General features: G+C 43.0%; 2 protein-coding genes across 3 annotated transcripts; one reads left to right on the top strand and one right to left on the bottom strand.

The window, feature by feature from the left end:
- Window positions 1-842: 842 nt before the first annotated feature.
- ttl (tubulin tyrosine ligase) lies at window positions 843-8804 on the bottom strand. Its single transcript, XM_034898566.1, has 7 exons — window positions 8031-8804; window positions 7728-7806; window positions 7373-7605; window positions 6499-6634; window positions 6135-6404; window positions 3096-3239; window positions 843-2275 (listed from the first exon to the last, which is right to left on the bottom strand). Exons 1-7 carry the CDS (start codon window positions 8197-8199, stop codon window positions 2077-2079), a joined length of 1230 nt encoding a protein of 409 aa, XP_034754457.1. The 5' UTR covers window positions 8200-8804; the 3' UTR covers window positions 843-2076.
- A 233-nt stretch (window positions 8805-9037) lies between these two features.
- On the top strand, window positions 9038-12773 carry fignl1 (fidgetin-like 1). 2 transcript variants are annotated; one of them, XM_034898905.1, is made up of 2 exons: window positions 9038-9112; window positions 10461-12773. In XM_034898905.1, the coding sequence occupies exon 2, from the start codon at window positions 10478-10480 to the stop codon at window positions 12374-12376; it is 1899 nt and encodes a 632-aa protein (XP_034754796.1). In that variant the 5' UTR covers window positions 9038-9112; window positions 10461-10477; the 3' UTR covers window positions 12377-12773. The 2 variants fall into 2 exon arrangements, with proteins under 2 accessions (XP_034754796.1, XP_034754795.1); XM_034898904.1 differs by lacking the exon at window positions 9038-9112 and adding an exon at window positions 9335-9684.
- The last annotated feature ends 3972 nt before the right edge of the window (window positions 12774-16745 follow it).

The raw sequence follows: 16745 nt of genomic DNA, 5'->3' as shown, positions 1-16745 counted from the left end.
TGTAACCCATTTGTTCATCTCAACCATGACATACATATTTTTCCAAACTTTTAAAAACAGCATGTCAGCTACATCAGGGTTCTGTAAAACATCACAGAAAGGGATTCATGGGGTTCTTAGTTACACGGCAGTGTAACCTGCTCTGTAACTATTCCATCTTTCTCACCGTCTACGTAGCCTTCATTTCCCAGAGTCGTCTTGTAAACACAAATACACAGCGATTTAAAACAATAAACGCATGCTCCGATGGTGTCCCTTAACTTCAATTACTCATGGGATGAAAAGCCTCACGCATTTGAAGCGAGGTTAGAAGAGAGGAACTCTAACATTACGAGAGACGCGCCTACTAAAACTCCTAGAAGGACTTACTGCCACCATCTGACTTAAAATGAGCTCCTGGAGACACAACAGTTGAATCAACTACCCAACAAGCACATTATTTTAGCTAAGTTAAAGTTCCATGTCTGAGGAAAAACTAAACACTTTTTTCTAACAAACCATAACATAAAATAGATGAGTTATGTCTCTGAGGTCTTATCTATTCATAGAGAGAGTCATTCAAAGATAAGAAGTCTTTTCAGGACCCCATGAAACAAAACTAAATGCAGTAGTGAAATAAAACTCTGATAAAAATAATAACAGTAGAAAGTGGTTAATACAGCGACATGATCCAACACAAGCAGTAACTGTATGTGTGTGTATGTGTGTGTGTGTGTGTGTGTGTGTGCGTGTGTAGCCGCTGGCTGTCCGCTTACTTTTTATGTGGTAGTAAAATATTTGACACACAATGTTCTACCAGCACAGTGTCAAAACTATGAAGTAGCACTGTGTGTTCTTTTCTCCTCCGTGAGCTCTGTTATGTCTCTTGTGTCCTGCCAGTTTAGTTTCATGGGGTCTTTACACACTTTGTACAACCTATTACTACTTCCATTACAACAGTTGAAAAACATAATCCACACACTTGTTGACGACACTTTACAATGACAAGTCTAGCTTTTCATACATCCGAACTAAGGGCAGCTCTACAATCTGGGACAGAAAGTGCTGTGGGGGCTTGTATGAGGATGCATTCTAGTACATGCTTTCACACAAACATGCTCTCTTCAAATGACAAATAATCTTCAGTTGGACTATTTTGTAAAAGAATGAGTTAAGAAAAGAATACCGCAGGCTAATACTTGTCTTTCCTCTCTGTTGTATAGAGGTCAGGGGTCAGGGACACCTGTTAGGACGGACTTAAACCTTGGTTTACAAGATGAAGGACAGCCTCCTTGTTCACGTAGATATCGCCCAGCTGCCCTAAATGCAAATGAAGTGTGGTGTCCACATGGCTAGGTTTAGAGGAATGTGGATTTTCGAGGCAAGCCTTAACGTTTTGAACGTTTAGCTCTTCAGACACATCGGGTCATAACTTGTAAGTTTTAACAAGTCTCGATTGCTGTTACCATTCCTCAATGGAAGGGACACCGATAGCTGCAGGTAAGCTGCAATAAAAAAAATAAAAAACATAGATACAAATGTGTCCGATGAGATAAACAGCATCTGAATTTAATCAAATTCACTAAGATTTCACACGTCAAGTAATATGTTTTTAAGCTGATTCTTGCCGACTGACCGTGACTGCATCGACTTTACTGAGCAACAGTGCAAAGGCTCATAGAACAAGTACAAGCCACAGGGACAGAGCAAGCTAACTGGCAGTCTTTTTTAAGGGAGCGTGGCTGGAAATGTAAGGCACTACAGTCTCAGCTGGAGCGTCTCGGCATCCGTCAGTCCTCCATTAATCTGCTTGTGGAGAAACTCGAGGTGGGACGGAGATGGAAGGGCATCTGTCCTCAATCAGAAACTCCCGGCAAAGTTTGTTGATCCGTTCATCACCATCCTCACATTCATAATAATATGCATAACCAGGAAGCAGAGATCATTTCTGCAGCTCAGTGGTTTCCATATAGAGAAAGACTCCCTTCAGGCGTAACAGGCTCGCTGCTGTGGGCTGCTTCTCAGATAGAGTTGAGGAGTGAGGACAGAGGATGAAAGAAGCTGTACGGGGGAGACGAGGGGGATATTAGTGTGTGCTTACAGCCGAGTGAAGGGGCCCACGTGAAGAGGCCCCCTCAGTTTGGGAGAGGAGCAGGAGTTGGTGGTGAACGTGGAGGATGGGGAGGACGAATAAGGTGAAGAGGAAGCAGATGGGCAGTCGCCGCTGCTGTTCATGGTGAAGAGGCTGGAAACAGCCACATCCACGATGCCTTGACACAGCTCGGAATATAGTTTCCTGGAGGGGGGGGGGGAATAAAAGGGTTAACTTGTCATCATACTTGTGTTTCTGACTAAATGATACGGCTGGCTACGGAGTTCAATACTTTTTTAGGCAGTGATAGAAATGCCTCAGTAACCATCGAGAATCAAAAAATCAATCAAAAAGGGGTTAAGTGAAGAGTGAAATCAAGTTGTTTTTTTCAATGTAATGTGTAATCCTGTCAGTTAAATGCATTATTCGTCAATTTGTAGTTTCTTTTCATATGCTGTTGCATCAACTAATAATGTCAAAAAACTACAACACAACACCAGATCTAGCTAGACCGGAAACAAAACAGGCACGCCACACACATTTGTTTGGGCTTGCGAGCGGGCCAAAGAGTAGTAACGTGACGTTTTGAGTGGATGGCGAGCGCAAGACGCCAAAATGGACGCCATTAAGATTCTGAATGGAAAGTTTACTTTTTAAAAGTGGCCAAATGTTCCACTGACCAGACCAAAGGGATCTGTGTGTGTTGTCGTTGTGAACTGAGCTATCATCACAGCACATCCAGTCTGAAACACCACTGGACGGCCAAGCACACAGCTGATGAGAATTCTCCGCCCACTCCTCCTCAAAGTATTTTTTTCACCCAAAAGATTCAAAGCTTCTTTTCCCCATATTGAAAACAAAAGTCAAACAACTCTGTCTAAATGCAGACTGAAGGAATAGATGTAAACAGGAGACAGAACTCGAGGCTGTGAGATTTCTAGATGGGAAGAAAAACAAGTGAAACCACAAAGGATGCTCAGAAATAACCACTTGTAACAGGAATGCTCAGCTGATTGTTACTGACTGTGCACAGGCTGGAGCTCCGTTGATCTCAATGAGCCACACTTTGAAGCTCTCGTCCACCATGAAATCAAATCCAAACAGCTGGAAGCTCTGGTAGGACAGGTGCTTGGTGCTGATTGACGGCTCGATACACATCAGACAGCTCCTGTGAAACCACACGGCAAAATCATTTCATCGTCATCATCATCTTCATGCCGTCTGCAAACACTTGATCATATTCATTAGGAATGTTTCAGGCATTAAGTAATCGCTGACCTTTGACCTTTGCATTTGAAAGGCAAATGTGGAATTAAATTACCTCGTCTATGTGATAGATACCAAAGTCACATTTCCACAGTACTAAAGTTGGACTTATGCTTCTGCCAGGGCTCTGCATATATACATTCAAATATTTGTTCTTATATTTTATTCCTATTATTATTATTATTTCATGTATATTGTATGTATGTATACTGTATCCTAGTATTTCATTTGTATTTATATCCTGTGCTGTGTGACTGATTTTGCTGCTGTAACATCATAATTTCCCATTTTTTGGATAAATATCTATCTATCTATCTACTCTACGCAGAGTTTACGCCGTAGCCTACATAAGCAGCCCGACGTTTATACTTGTACGCTGGTGTTTGCGTCCTTACAGCGCATCTCTTTAATAGAATAGCATGCGTGTGTGTTGGGGAGTGTGTGGTAGAGCGAGGGAGAGAGTGACAGGGATTAGCTCCAGAATAGTGGGAGAAACAAAGTGTCCCCCCTGTGCTTAGTGACCGCGGCCGGAAAGCTGTAGCAGGAGAAGTTAGAGAACTCATATTCTGCTCCTTTTCAGGTTCATGATTGTATTTAGAGGTTTTATCAGAATAGGTTTACCATACTTTTGTAGTACTGCACATTGCTGCAGATCCTGTCTTCACCCTGTGTGTTGAGCTCTCTGTTTTAGTCACAGAGTGAGAAATCTCACTTCTGTTCCATCTTTGTTGGGAGTCGCACATGCACAGTAGCTAGGTAAGGACTACTAGCCAGTCAGAAGCAGAGTATGACAGCTTGCCCTGCTAGCAGCTAGGCGAGCATTATAACGTGTGTTACAAAGTGACACATGTTTGTCACGGAGGTAAAGGCTGGACTACAATAGAGGTGTTTGGAGCAGTTTGGTGAACACTGTTTTCTCTTGGAGATGGTATGTCCCTTTGGGGGGGGACTTATGGCTTTTTCACTTTGTAAACCTATAACATGCACTTAAAAGATATATAGCACAATAAAGAAAAAGGGAAAAAGCCAAAAAGTATTGTATGAGCACTTTAAAGCTTCAGTAGGTAACTTTTGTAAAACTGTATTTTTTACATATGTGTTAAAACTGTCACTAAGTCCTGTCAGTAGAATATGAGACTGATATTCTGTGAAAATCCTACTGCCACTTGCAGAAATTCAACGCTCCCGGTCAGAAACAGCCAATCAGAGCCAAGAGGACTGTCTTAGCAGTGCCAGTCACTCTCGTGTAGGCGCCGCTCATACCCCATACCCCTCCCCCGCACAGCGAGTTCAAGCTCAAGATTGCCAGTGTACTGCAGCTGTGCTAATCGCGGAGAAACAACTTTTTAGGAATACTGCCAATTTCTCGAGTGACACCTGCTCAGAAAACAAAGACGGGTAAACAGAAGATGACCGATGATGAAAAGCGAACTAAAAAGAAAAGAATTAAACCGAGCCCAAAATAAAACAAGGGTCAACATCGAAGCGGCTTTTCAGAGGTGGAGGGAGCTACGCCTCCTGAAAGGATTCAACACAGATTCAGAGCTAGCGTTAGCCACATTTCTGCTTGACATGTAAGTATCCCTGCTTGATTTGTTTCATTTTTTTAAGAACTACACAACTAAGATATCGATGGTTACAGTACACTTTCAGCAACCTGGTGATGGCGCAAATCTCAGTTTACTCTGTAGCTTGTTGCGAAGTCTAACAGTTAGCTAGCTAGCTTGTTAGCTTGTAGCAAGGCATGAATGTTGTAGCAGGTGAAGATTAATTTTACTTGCTAAGACCTTCACCCTCAGTATAAGCAATAATGTTTCGATACCTACATTTAGTTAGCCAAAATGTTTTTTTGTTGATTACAAATGTAGCTATGGTTAAACTACTTTAATGTGCGCTGTCCCTGTCAACGTTTGGCAAGGCAGAATTCTATTTTTGATTATTTTTAAACATACACGTTTTCTTCTCCCTCAAGATGTAATTTGTAAATCAAATGTCTGACACAAATTATTTGTGCTCCTTCAACAGGTCAGACATGGCCCAGACACAGAGGCATGTGAAGGAATCGTCTTACAGTCCAACTCAAAATGTTCAGTATTTCCTTGTGCAGGAGTACTTTGCAAAAAAAGCTGACTTATTGTACCCATATGCTAACAAAATCTAAGACATATTTCTAAGATGTTGTTATTCCTTGGCTTATTGAACTTCCTCACTGATTTATCATTCCTACTGAAAGTTTACGGTTTTAAATTGATCCCAAAGGTAATTCAGTAATGTACTGTGTAAAGTGCTACTTTTGTACTCACAAATGAGTGATTACATAAATATATTTAAACCCCTTTATTGAAAAAATGTACAAAACATTTAACAAATATTTTAAATAAGCAATTTTTTTTACATAAGCTATACGGCACTCAGAATAAATGCCCTGTATTTACCATGACGATGTGGAAAGCATCGGGGGCCCTGCTTACTAGCGTGCGCGTTCACGGCAGGCTCTGCTGTGGGGGGGGGGGGGGGGGGGGGGGGGGGGGGGGGGGGGGGGGGGGGGGGGGGGGGGGGGGGGGGGGGGGGGGGGGGGGCCTGTAGCGCAGCAGAGAGCAAGGGGGAGGGACTTGTTAGGTGTGCTTGTTCGAATTTTTAGGCTAAGTCCACGTTTTCTCAGAACTCCCTACTGTAGCTTTAACACAAAAAAATTATGTTTTTATGTATTTCAACTTTCAATGTTACGTGTAAAAGCTAATCGGTGCTTTGTAGTAAATGAGATCCAATAATTACAATAAAAACAAGAAGGACCTACTTTATGATGTGCTTGATCTGAGGTAGTATGTTGGTCTCCAGGGTGACGTTGTGAGTGTTCAGCAGGTACAGCCTGAACTCATCAAAGAAGATCTCGTTCCCTTCCTCGTATCGTCCGTAGTTCTGGGAGTGCTCCTTCTGGATGCAGTGGTTGGTCAGGTGGCTGGTCATGTCCTGCAGGTCCGAGCTGTTGTAGGGTTCTGAGGACGTCCGCAGCACACCCTCCCGGTATAAATAGATGTTGTAGTTATGGTCCACTAGCACCCAGCTCCTAGCGATGGAAGAACAGAACCCACATCAGCCTCAGTTACAAAGTCCAGACGGACTAGCACATTCACTGTCAGGCTAACATAAAAAAGACTTACCTGATGTCAAACTTCCGATGTCCCGGCTCCAGAAGCAGAGGTCTCTCCAGGTACTTCTGGATAACATGAACCTGTCCCTGATTATCAATGTACTCCAGCAGCTGATTAGCATCATGGGATATCAAAATCCCAGCACCTGTTGCAATAAAAACATATGTAAAGCTGCCACTTACCACAATATGAAACTGTAAACAATACAAGTAGTAGGTCACATAAGGAGGTCACATGCAGAGCAAATAGCTCAGAAAGGGTATGGAATCTATTTGATTCCCGGTGATAAAGTTTAAGAAGACACTGAAGGAAAAAAGGTCTGATTAAAGCGTACTTGTGTCTTGGATTTAAACCAGGGACGCAAAACTCAATTTCACTAAGGGCCACACTGTAAATGACGATCACAGTAAGGGCCAGACATGTCGAGTTTATTGACATGTTTTTAAATAACTTTGTATCATTACATGTCTCAAATGGCTTTCTTCCAAACAGTTTGGTCGACATAAAACCCTAAAAAAGTCAGCAAAACGTTTCTTAGCCATCGTGGAATTTAGCAAGTCATGAAAAACAAACCCAGCTGAATCACAACTACCTGTTTCTCAGCCGGATTATTATTATGATTTTTTTTTTTAACTCTCTGTTTCTGTGGGGAATTCTAACTCTCAAAGTCAGCCTATTTGTGAAATTCTGCACGGCAGTGCTCCGCGATTACAGTATGAAAAAACAGATTTGTTTTTGTTTGGGGTCCCCTGCTGGAGCTGCTGCCCCCGCGACCCGATACCGGATAAGCGGATGAAGATGGATGGATGGATGGATATATGGTGAGGGCCTTGAGTTTGACATGTGTAATTTAAACCAATTAAACGTGGATAATAGTTTTTACCCTTAGCGCCGGAAGAAGACTTGGCTATCCACACTGTGCCCTCCCCACTTTCTTTTTTAGAGTGATAGGAGGCCAAGAAAACCTCTCGCTCATCCGTCTTGGGATTGTTCTTCAGATGACTAATGCCATTCGTAGCTGGAGCAACAGGGGTGTTCAGGTTGGTAGGATAGATGATGTAGGATTCTGGAAACCAGTTACTGGAGTCGCACAGCTCCGGGCTGGTCTTTATTAGCCTAATGGTAAAGAAGGGAAGTGGTCAGCTAATGTGACTGCCTTTGAATAATTCATTTGCACAAAAGCACATTAGTAACAGCACAATATGCATATTTATCATTTAAAAAAGACAGATACACACTTGACCAACGACGCCTTTCTGCAGAGCTTGTCTGCTCCTCTGTAGTAATTCACCAGCTGAACCAATCCTGGTTCATGGCCTGTAAAATCCAATAGAGAATGCATTTAAACATCTGTACACTCAGATCTACATGAGAGAGAGAGAGAGAGAGAGAGAGAGAGAGAGAGAGAGAGAGAGAGAGAGAGAGAGAGAGAGAGAGAGCTGTGCGCAGTCACAGCAGCTGCCTCATCCTGAGTGGGTGGACACCAAATATAGCAAAAACCCTTCATTCAAAAAAACATCATATTAGAAAAACATATTTACCCAGACGTCCAAAGGGCAGTCTGTTCCGTTCACCGAGCATTAAGTTGAATCTGGGATTGTCTTTTTTCAGCCTCTTCCATTGTCCAGTTGAGAGGAGGATTTTGGAAACTTCTGCATAAACCGTGCTGTTGTCGTCACGGGAAACAAATGTGTACACCGGGGTATTCATAACGGCACGTCCACTGCGTGGGGAAATATATAATAGAAACGTTCGAATGTGTAGCTTAGCTAGCTGTCTTGCTAGTCATGAGACTGTCTGGTTGGCTCTGCAGCAGACAGACCGTTCAGGGTTATCTCCTCTGCCCGTGCCATGATGATGAGTCAGTCATATCCAGTCCACACTTCCCAGTTAACTCACAATATTGGTCCGAAGCTCCAAATTCAGCCTGAGGCTAATATCTAGTTGCATAAAACATCTTAACGTGTGACGGATAGAAATGTAAGCTTGCTACGCATGAAGGGGTCCTTCACTAACCCCAGACAAGGGTGTGACTGCCTGCTGCTACCCGGCTCCTGGGCTTGGTCCCGTCTGGATTAATTAAGATTCCGTCTCTGGTTTAGCTTCAGCTAACGGGCTGCTACCGCTATGAAGAGCTATTCAGGAAACTTTTCCAGTGACCTCTCCTCAAAGTCAAATACTTTAATAATAAATAGTGCAAAAAGTGAACTAACTACCTAACGTTAGTTGGCTACATATCGCAAACGTATCTTATTTCCCACGGCGGCGTATGATCTGAACCTCAGCCGTCGCTGTCATCCAGCGTCGACAGCATAAACAAAAAAACTCCACTGTTGTGGTTAGTGTAGTTTACACTTACACTAATTCAAGAGTACTTTATATTTTATTGTTTATTTTACTTAATAAACGTAAAATAATGCAACATGGAATGCAATTTATGTTAAAGTGTCCTTTCTTTAATAGTATATTTTTTCGGAAATTAGTTCTCAGAATAAAATTTCAAAAACGCTTTAACTGCATTTCCCAGGATGCAACACGATAAAGCGACGATCTAATTTGTGTTTGTGTAGGTTATGTTATGGCCAGTGGCCACAAGATGGCGATGTAGACCTCAAGTTAGAAGGTAGGATCCTGTTTTTAAATCCACAATCCGGAGAAAATAGTTCTTAAAACTCAAGGCAACTGTTTTCACTCTAGGTAAAACTACATAGTAGATAATAATTGATTAACACGAATCAGAAAGCTTTACGTGGGAACTGATATAGCGGCATAACATATCAACAGATCGTTACCACTCTCTGGGCGAACCTGGGGGATAAATGGAGCACTCCCTAGTTGTGACAAGTTATAGGTCCCGTTCCGATATTTTCAAATGAGTTAATGGCTTTAGCTTGGCTCTTTATTCTTCTTATATTTTTCACAAAGGTCGACGTTTTCTCAATTGATTTAGAACGAACGTGTAGTTAGTTTTGGCTGGATTCCTACGTTAGGTGAACCGATGCTGAAAGTCTAATTTATGTTTTTTCATGAACGAATTGGAACGTGGCCGTAAGACGTACTGCTGGCGAAGTAACCCGTGGCGGGAACAACTAAGCAATGAGTAAAATTACACAAGTTGATATTTTAAAACTTGTGTGTGTACCCTTCGTGTAGCACCTATTTGTTTTGTCATAATAGCAGAAGATATCTCTAATAGTAAGTGTCGTGCCTCATTCTTAGTATTGTGGCTTGTTGTGTTTGTGGTGTATTTTCAGTGAACACTTACGCCTGTATTGTTAGTCTGTAAACTAGAACGAGTTGACTCTTTATAACTGCATGTCATGGAGACTAAGCTAGGTGTCCCTGTCAGTTAGCTAAATGAATGACCTAAAGTTATACAACACTTAGCTTTGTTAGTGAACGTCCCTCCAGTACGGCTGGCTCAAATTAGATATTTAGCGTAGTTGCATGTCGTTAAAGGGGCGTTTGACCAGTTTAACAAATTGTCACCTAATATTCAATGTAGCTAGCTACTAAGGGAAAACAGTTGTGTGTTGCTATCTGTTGCTCTGAAAGAGCTTTATCAAGACTGAGAAAGCAACCCTTTATGTTTAGAGGTCATCTCAGCTGGGGGTATGGCGACTAACAAAGAATGCTTTAAAAATTGGGTGAAAGATATGGGCATGGGAGGGTCTTAACACAGAGATACGGTTGGGATGTTATTGAGTTGGATGAAAGGTTTTTGAAACTTAAGCCATGCTGTCTAAAGTCAGGAAGTCTCAGCCTCTGCTGCTTCATCAGTTTAAAAACCAGGCTTTTTTATTCTGTTCTTGTGAGGCACAGGATTATTGGGGTTCCTGTATTATGTGCCAGTGCGTATCACAGAATGTAATGAGATGCAACTTTGTTTGTTTGGGTCAGGGGTGATGTGGACCTGGGCTTTAACTGATGTCATGTATTTTTAATAACCTTTGTCCCCTCTCCTTCCTCAGACTGGAGCAGGCCAGGCATGAGTGGAGCACACCTGGACGAATGGCAGAGGAGGTCCTTTGACATTTCATCTGGCAACTGTACACCTGAACAGACGGCCGATGCCTACCGGGCCCACGTCCTTTCCATTCAGTATGCATGGGCAAGCTCCCAGCTCTCTCAGGCCGACATGGCCGGCCTGCTCAGGACCTACTCGGAGCGCTACGCTGCAGTGCTGGACTCGGATGACCCCAACACAGGGCTTAACAACTATGCAGAGAGCGCACTGCATCTGGCCCGCAGTCAGAAGAACTACAGTGACAAATGGGAGTCGTCCCTTACAACAGAGAGTGTGATGGAGCTGCCCTGCGTGAGGAGGATGGTACAGGCAGGGAAAGGTGGAGGAGGCTCCCTGGTGGCAGCAGGAGATGTTAACATATGTGTTGGAGTCAGGTCAGAGGCTGCATTGTTCAAACCTATAGGCCCACCGCAGCCTAAAACAGAGGCTAACAATACTATCAGTAATCCTGCTACTAATATTGCTTTAGAGAGGCCAAGAGGCTCTGAGGGGATCTCAGGGAATCCAAACTCCTTCTCCCGACCTCCAGCCCGACCGCAGTCTGTGTTTAGTCATTCTTCTTCAGGCCATCCACAGGGAAACCCTGGCCCTGCATGGGGTGGACAAAACAATCAGTCCTCCTACTTCCCCACCTGCAACACCTCGAAGCGGAAGAACTTTTACAACCCAGACGGAGGGGGTGGTGGCAGGGGGCAACACGGAGGTCAAGCAGGTTCTGACCCTCGAGCTGGAGGCAACTTTAGAACGGCTCGTGAGCAGTTCATTGTTGATCAGCAGAAAAAACACTCCAATCAGCCTACCAGAGGTCAGACCATGGCAGCAACTGTGAAGAGATCTCTGGGTGCTAACAGGCCTCGAGGTGCCTTTTCTAAATTTGTGTCACCTATTCCACGACCGGAGGAGGAAGAAGAAGAAGCTAGCCGTAATTCCAATCGGGAACCTCAGATCCTGGACGAGCGCCTGAAAAACCTTGAGCCCAAGATAATCGAGCTGATCATGAGTGAGATCATGGACCACGGGCCTCCTGTCGCCTGGGACGACATAGCAGGCCTGGAGTTTGCCAAGGCCACCATAAAGGAGATAGTGGTTTGGCCCATGCTGCGACCTGACATCTTTACTGGCCTCCGTGGTCCGCCCAAAGGCATCCTGTTGTTTGGACCCCCAGGGACCGGAAAAACTCTGATAGGGAAATGCATAGCTTGCCAGTCAGGTGCCACCTTCTTTAGCATCAGTGCTTCATCACTCACATCCAAGTGGGTGGGTGAGGGGGAAAAAATGGTGCGAGCCCTTTTTGCCATCGCCCGCTGCCACCAGCCTGCTGTCATTTTCATAGACGAAATTGACTCACTGTTGTCCCAGCGGACAGACGGGGAGCACGACTCATCACGTAGGATAAAGACGGAGTTCTTGGTCCAGCTGGACGGGGCGGCCACGGCAGCCGAGGACCGCATCCTGGTGGTGGGCGCCACCAACCGGCCTCAAGAGATAGACGAGGCCGCCCGCCGCCGCCTGGCAAAGAGGTTATACATCCCCCTGCCTGAAGCAACGGCCCGCCGGCAGATAGTGACTAACCTCATGTTTCAAGAGAAGAACCAGCTGAGAGAGCAGGAGCTGGAGAGCGTGGTAACCGCCTCCGAGGGCTTCTCGGGGGCTGACATGACTCAGCTGTGTCGAGAGGCAGCGCTGGGGCCCATCCGCAGCATCCAGCTCAGTGACATTGCCACTATCACTGCAGATCAAGTGCGACCGATCCTCTACACTGACTTCCAGGAGGCCCTGAAGACAGTACGACCCAGTGTCTCATCAAAAGACTTGGAGCTGTATGAAGACTGGAATAAGACTTTTGGATGTGGACGTTAAGCGAGACTCATCATCCTGATTACACCTCTGTTTAAGTTATAGATGCTATTTTGAACTGAGTTGATATCTACATGTTGGCTCTGGATGAATCTACACATTGTTAATATTTTCTTTGTTGCACACAAAGCGCATGGAATGGGTGGACAAAACAGCAGGAGAACCTTGCATAACTGAAAGAAACAACTCTGACAGAACTCACCCTAAAAATATAGCTTCACATAGACAGTGGTATGTAGGTTGGATGCATTATATTGAGCTGGTGTACTTATTTTTTGTTCCACCCCCAGTGTATCAAACAGTTCATTTTTTAGTTGATTTGTTAATCTCTTCACAACCAGCCTGATGTTTATTCAACCATTAATGTTCATCATTACTTACAGGCTGTTGTCACCACACATTAGATAAAATAAGTGAACAGTGTCTTTGTGTCAGTTTTAGAAGACAGCCCCATGCTTGTCCACAGTGGTCTCTGTGGTGAGAGGACTTTTCTGTCTGGAGAGGCTGCTCTGTCAATATTTCCCTGCTGTTTGCATTATGCGTTCACATGGCATCGGCAGGTTTTTTTTAATGGCCAGATTGTTTTGTTTGGATATTTATTTTACTGTTGCTTGGTGGTTTGGTGTAAACACTAGGCACCATGTTGTGTGCTTGTTCCAGATGAAGCAATTCTGTTTAAATTCCCTTTTTTTTTTATAGCGCTTGGCATCCTTTTTTATATTTTGAGGATGAACATTCAGCCTAAGCAGTATTTAGAATATAGTCTCAACTATCTCATATACTGTATGGCAACACTTGATTTTTGCTGTTGCTTTAGTTTGTTTTAATAACGTGCATTGTCACAATTGTAATTGTTTGCTAATAAATTGAAATGTTGCCCTCATGTGCACGTTTGTACGTGTCTAAGACTGAAATGTAGTTCCTCCTTCCCATCCACTCCACAGAGGCCAGTGGGATCTCTTCGATAAGAGCTTTTTTTTTTGTACATCTCTATAATATTTTGCCTGTGGTCTACTCCTGAAATGTCTCTGAGGCTGGACGTGGTTCTCCTAGCTACAGAAGTTGGCCACGAGTATCCTGGGTGTCAAGTTTGGTTTTCCTCCCTTCCTTTTAGGGATTAAGACAGCAGTGGCCTCAACAGGAGAATCTGTTACTGCAACGCTTCCTTTTTATTAGACAATGAGCATGAGCTCCATAATTAAAAACGTCAGTCCCCATCCGGATCCTCCGGCTTCGTGGCTAATCTAGTAGATGTGTGTATTTCAAACTGTCTGTCCATTAATGTCTCCGCCATCAGTATTAATAAATAAGGGTCAATCCGTCGCCAAGTGGCAGCTCAGTCTGACATTCTTAACATTGTTGATGTTTTTTTGAGTATAGTGCCGCGCTGGTCTTAAATACACTGCTATTGAGCCGGACCGTTATAGATTGTGCACACATGAACTTCTCATGTAAATTTAATGAAACAATCTTTAAAAATCTGGAAGACCATGAAAAAAGACTTTCATTCATTTTTCATCTTTTTGTCAAGTCCCTGATAAATATTTCAGACGTGTGTGGTTGGCCTCTGTATTGAAACTTTGTTGAATTAGCCAGCCCCCCCCCCCCCCCCCCCCCCCCAATATGGCGTAAGCTTGTGGCTCAGTTTGGCTTTGGGGGTGCAGTAGTGGTCACATCTGGGGTTGTGTGGTCACAAACACATTTTACACACTATATTGAAAAAAACTAGGTGATTTTACTGCCTATAGCTTATTATTCAGATTTTAGATACTGGCTTTTGAAATGAAGGTAGAAATGTATCAGCTGAGTATTTAAGTAACCATGGTCGTGATTTTATTGTAACAGCATGACGTTGCCTGTCTGGGATACTGTATGTTCTGAGATCCGGTATAGAGGTTGATGGAAGAAGCATTCACAGCTTTACTTAAAGCGCCCATATTCTGCTCATTTCAGGTTCATAATTGTATTTTGAGGTTGTACCAGAATGGGTTAACATGGTTTCATTTTTAAAAAAACACAATATTTTTTTTTGTTCTGCACATTGCTGCAGATCCTCTTTTCACCCTGTGTGTTTGGGTCTCTGTTTTATCTACAGAGTGAGACATCTGACTTCTATCTTTGGTGGGAGTTGCACATGCTCAGTAGCTCGGTAAGATCACATCAGCCAGATAACTTTCTCCAGCTTTGGTCAGCCCAAGGCAGGATTAGCTGGGAGACTTCTTCTAGACGAGGGCCACTTGTGGAATCCCTGCAGAACAGGGACAGGAAGTAGTTCTTTTGGAGATTAAGGTCAACTAGTGGGTGATGTAGCAGTGTTTTGCCGTTGAGAACGAGCTAGTGTGCCAGCATGCTACAGTTAGCGGCTAGTGACGTAGAGACCCGTGCAGATCTTAGACAGCTCACCCAGAGACTGAAGGCAGAAGACAATCAGAAACTATATCTCTCTCAAAACAGCATGGATAGTTTTCTTTTTTGTTTGTATGCGTTTGGAAGCACCAGAGACACAAAATAACAAAACATGGGCACTTTAAGTAAAAGTATCTAGAACATAAAAAAGCGAAAAAAGAAATAGAAAATAGGTGTAGGATTGGATAAATACTCCTCTATTCAAAATGTTACCCGAGTAAAAGCGTTGAAATAATTTACAGCAAAATTTACCTATAGTTAAAATCCTCTAGTCTTTCATTAAATCAAACCCAGCTTTTTATATTATTTATGTATTTTCCAGCCAGTGAATGCATCTCCATTCTGTAATGACTTACAGTGGTTCTCATAAGTTTACACACCCATGCTACAGTAGACTAAAAAGAGGAATACCGAAAAAAAAATCATCTATTAGATATTGAACTAATGCCTTAAATTAAAAAAAAAAGAAAAATCCAACCATTAAGGACACCAATTTTCTTTGTGAATGAATAAGTTATTGTAAATAAATAAATATTCTTCCTTAAAATCCAGGGGGCATAAGTACACACACCCCTATGTTAAATTCACACAGAGGCAGAAACATTTTTATTATTAAAGGCCAGTTATGTCATGGATCAGGATACTATGCATCCTGATAATGTTCTCTTGGCCTTTGGAATTAGAATAGCTCCCCCACCATCATCTCATACCCTTCATCATATACCTAGAGATTGTGGGGGGGGGGGCACACTGGATTCAAATTACCTTCACGCGCACAAGGAATTCAAAGAGAACACTGCAACATGCATTCCAGTGTTGCCTGTATATTTTATGTCACAAAGCTATCCGACTGGTGTCCAGCATGAAATCAGATTACAGTTGAAATTGTTTTTGACACGCTAATTAACAAAACAACATGAGTTAGTCTGACTGCGCTGTAAACAGTAGTTTTAAACCACACGTGCTGATTTCTCCAGTGACCTCGTTTGTGTCACCAGACCAATCAGGACTGAAGTCTTGAGGATTATAACTTAGAAGTATTGAAAGAAAATATCCTCATTTTGCTGAAAATGTGTGTGTTGCACTTTTAGAGGCTGGTGATGCTGATGCATCAGTGTGTTTGTAGCCTTCTACTGGTATAGCTGCATGGTTTAAACTACAATTTACATACCACTATACCACTAGGTAGTTTAGTCCAGTGGGTCACAAGATACGAGAGGTTACAGATACTTTATAATATCAAAGAAGAAAAAGGTTCTGACAAACACATTTCTTTTTTTTGTTGTTAAACATAGGATACCTCTTGGGGCCTCAAACAGAAACCAAGTGAGAAGTTTAGAGGGGAAATGTGTCTTTGGTGGAACTACTAAACTAAACTCACAGACATGTGAAACGTAAAATGAGGCGCCAAGTAGATGCTGCCTTTTTTGTAAAATGTCACAAGACAGGTTGGGAACCGCTGATTTAATCTTTAATCCATCGTGTTTAATGTAAAGTCTCTAAAACCGCAAAGTAACCAGTAACTACAGCTGTTAAATGTAGTGGAGTAAAAAGTACAACATTTCCCTCTAAAATGGAGTGGAGAAGTATAGAGCATACAATATAATCACTCTTGTAAAAGTACAGATACCTTAAAATAGTACTTAGCTACAGCCACTGACTGAGTGTATTTCGTTACTTTCCCCCGCTGGGCACTTTATCCTACATATGATGCACACACTGGTCCCGACATGTTGAGAAACATTAGTTGAAACCAGCATTGACTGTTTTGTTACGGCCGGCCATTACTAGGAGATTCAAGTGTACTAACTTCTTGTTGGATGCTAACAGCACAAGTGGAATTGGTTGAGACCAATTCTTAAAGGAGTATTTCAGTCAGCTGGCTGAAAGGGGAAGTGAGATTTGGGATTCTGGCAGGGCCAGAGTTGGTTGGCCAGATTATCCCTCTCATGCAAATGCCCCCCCC

Source organism: Etheostoma cragini, chromosome 17, assembly GCF_013103735.1.
Source record: "Etheostoma cragini isolate CJK2018 chromosome 17, CSU_Ecrag_1.0, whole genome shotgun sequence".
Taxonomy (NCBI): Eukaryota; Metazoa; Chordata; class Actinopteri; order Perciformes; family Percidae; genus Etheostoma; species Etheostoma cragini.
Note: the sequence above shows the minus strand (reverse complement) of the source record. Positions and strands in the feature narration are given on the sequence as shown.